Source organism: Acanthisitta chloris, unplaced genomic scaffold, assembly GCF_000695815.1.
Source record: "Acanthisitta chloris isolate BGI_N310 unplaced genomic scaffold, ASM69581v1 scaffold27944, whole genome shotgun sequence".
Lineage (NCBI taxonomy): Eukaryota > Metazoa > Chordata > Aves > Passeriformes > Acanthisittidae > Acanthisitta > Acanthisitta chloris.
The window spans coordinates 945-3,057 of NW_008668048.1; the positions used below are offsets into that span (position 1 = coordinate 945).

At 59.5% G+C, this 2,113-nt stretch overlaps 1 protein-coding gene across 1 annotated transcript in view; it reads right to left on the reverse strand.

Moving 5' to 3' along the window:
• Positions 1-253: 253 nt before the first annotated feature.
• Positions 254-2,113, reverse strand: part of LOC103800386 (phosphofurin acidic cluster sorting protein 1-like) — a gene marked incomplete at its 5' end in the record, with an annotated part of 19,101 nt that continues 17,241 nt past the window's right edge. Inside the window, 6 exon segments of the mRNA XM_009072762.1 lie at positions 254-369; positions 470-583; positions 789-1,012; positions 1,208-1,360; positions 1,455-1,486; positions 1,589-1,631. Of these exon segments, the coding sequence (XP_009071010.1) occupies positions 254-369; positions 470-583; positions 789-1,012; positions 1,208-1,360; positions 1,455-1,486; positions 1,589-1,631 (682 nt within the window).

A 2,113-nucleotide genomic window follows, 5' to 3' on the forward strand; every position in this document is an offset into this window, starting at 1 on the left:
AACCCTTGTCCCAGGCTGCTGTTGGGGGTCTTGGGAGGCAGATGGCATGGTGCCCTGGCTGGTGTTGGAGGGTGCACGGACCCGGTCTCACTGGCCTCACCTTCAAGGGTCTTGGCCCACAGGGTGCGGGTGTAGTATACACACCTGCAGAGCAGGCAGGAACTGGGCTGCAGAAGATAGGGGACAAGAGCATGTCCATCTCTGTCTCCTCCTGCGACCCACTGCAGCTCCATTCCAGGGATGTCCCCATGTCTCATACACTCTTCGAGTAGCCAAAGATGCCCACAGGGAGGTACTTGACGTGTGTTGGCCACTGTGCTGCCAGCTGGAAAAACTTCACATCGTTCCACTCCACCCCATCTATGGAGACTGAGAGGAGAAAGTGCAGTGAGGCACAGCCCTGCCACAGCCAGCCTGTGCTGCTTGGTCTGCCCTGCTACAGCCCCAAGGGGCTCATACCTCCCCTCACCTCGCAACATGGTATTCTGGTGCTTGGCTGTGCAGATGAGGCGTGTGATCCCTTCAATGACTTGGCTTTTGGGTTCCAAGTCCTTTTCTTTTGGTTTCTTGCTCAGGAACATCACTGGGGGCCAAGGACAGACAGGACCTATGTTAGGATGTCCCCATCTGGCCCTGGATGGGAGCCCTCACCCCAGGGCTGGCTGCACTGACTGGCCCCTGCTGGGCCAGGTCTCACAGCCCTGCCCTCCTGTGGGCTCTCCCCCTGCCCTTTTTGCAAAGGATTGTGGCCCCACAGTCAGAGAGCACCCCAGAGTGGCCTTGGTTACCTTTCTTGTTTTTCTCCTTGGTGACCACCGTCATGGCCATGGTGCTGGGGGGCACCAGTTCCCCTGTGCCAGGGATGCGGCTGACCTGGAGTGAGCGGAAGTTGCTCTTGAGTGTGTTCTTGATACCTGTCTCCCGCTTGTCACCCTCCTTCTTCCTGTCCAGCCCCTGGGTTGTCCAGTAGTCCACTTGCAGGCCCATCACCTCCACACCAGGGCTCAGAGACCTGGACAAGACAGGCAGCACCATGCAGCACACAGGTGCTGCCTTGCTCCTCTCTCTCCCCATTGCCCAGCTGCAGTCTGCCCTGGGAGCATGCCAGCCCAGTAACTCCAGGATGTGGCAGCCTCACCAGTGAGCACACCAAACCCACCCAGCCCAGCCCCCACTGCCTCAGGCTGAGTGGGACTTGCTTTCTTACCCAGCACCTGAGAGGCCACTGCTGACGGACGGGGAGGGTGGTGGAGTGCTCACGGTCTCCTTGCCATAGGGAGCTGCTCCACTGGTGGCTGGTGCTGAGGTCAGCAGGGAGGGGGTGCAGACTGTGGCATCATCTGAGTCCACTGAGGAGGAAGAGTGTGGGTTGAAGCGTGCTGGAGGGCACTAACAAGGGCCTCCCCACAGTGGAGAAGAGTGCTGCGGACTGTGGGGTCCCAAGGACTCAAAAAAAAGACTGCTCCACCAGGCCCACCTTCACCACCTGCAAGGACAGATGGGTCAGAGGATCCCCAGCATCAGCAGGGCTGTGTGTTGCTGGTCTCCCCTCAGCCCCAAAGGCCTGCTGGCCCCTCATTACACTCACCCCTACAAAGGGCACAAACTTCTGGCATGAGTCCTCGTCGGGGCTGTAGAAGGAAGGGAGGCTGGTCAGGGTCTGGCTGTGTTGAGCACGAAGTGCCATGTGGCTAGCCTTGTGCTCAGACACCCCCACACTGGCAAGGGTCAATGATGGCTCACAGCCACTGGGACCGTCTCCTCTGCCCTCCCTCCCATGGGACCCCCTGTCCCCAGCATGGCAGCACAGGGCACACTACACAAGGAGGCAAGGAGTCGTCCCCTCCAGTGCTGGGAAAGGGCTTGCATGCGGGAGGGCAGCCCTGCCCCACTTTGGGGTCATGGCTCCTCTGCACGGCAAGAGGGATGGACGTACATGGGGGAAGGCAGGGGGAGGGCCAGGCAGCGGCACAGCAAGCACAAGCCAATACCTGATATAAAAATCAAAATAGAGACTTCTCTTCCTTGGGTGCCAGAAACCAAGAGAAGGGAGAGGTGAGAGTGCAGCTGGAACATGAGTGTCAACCCCCAGGCAGCACAGTACCGGCTTTTG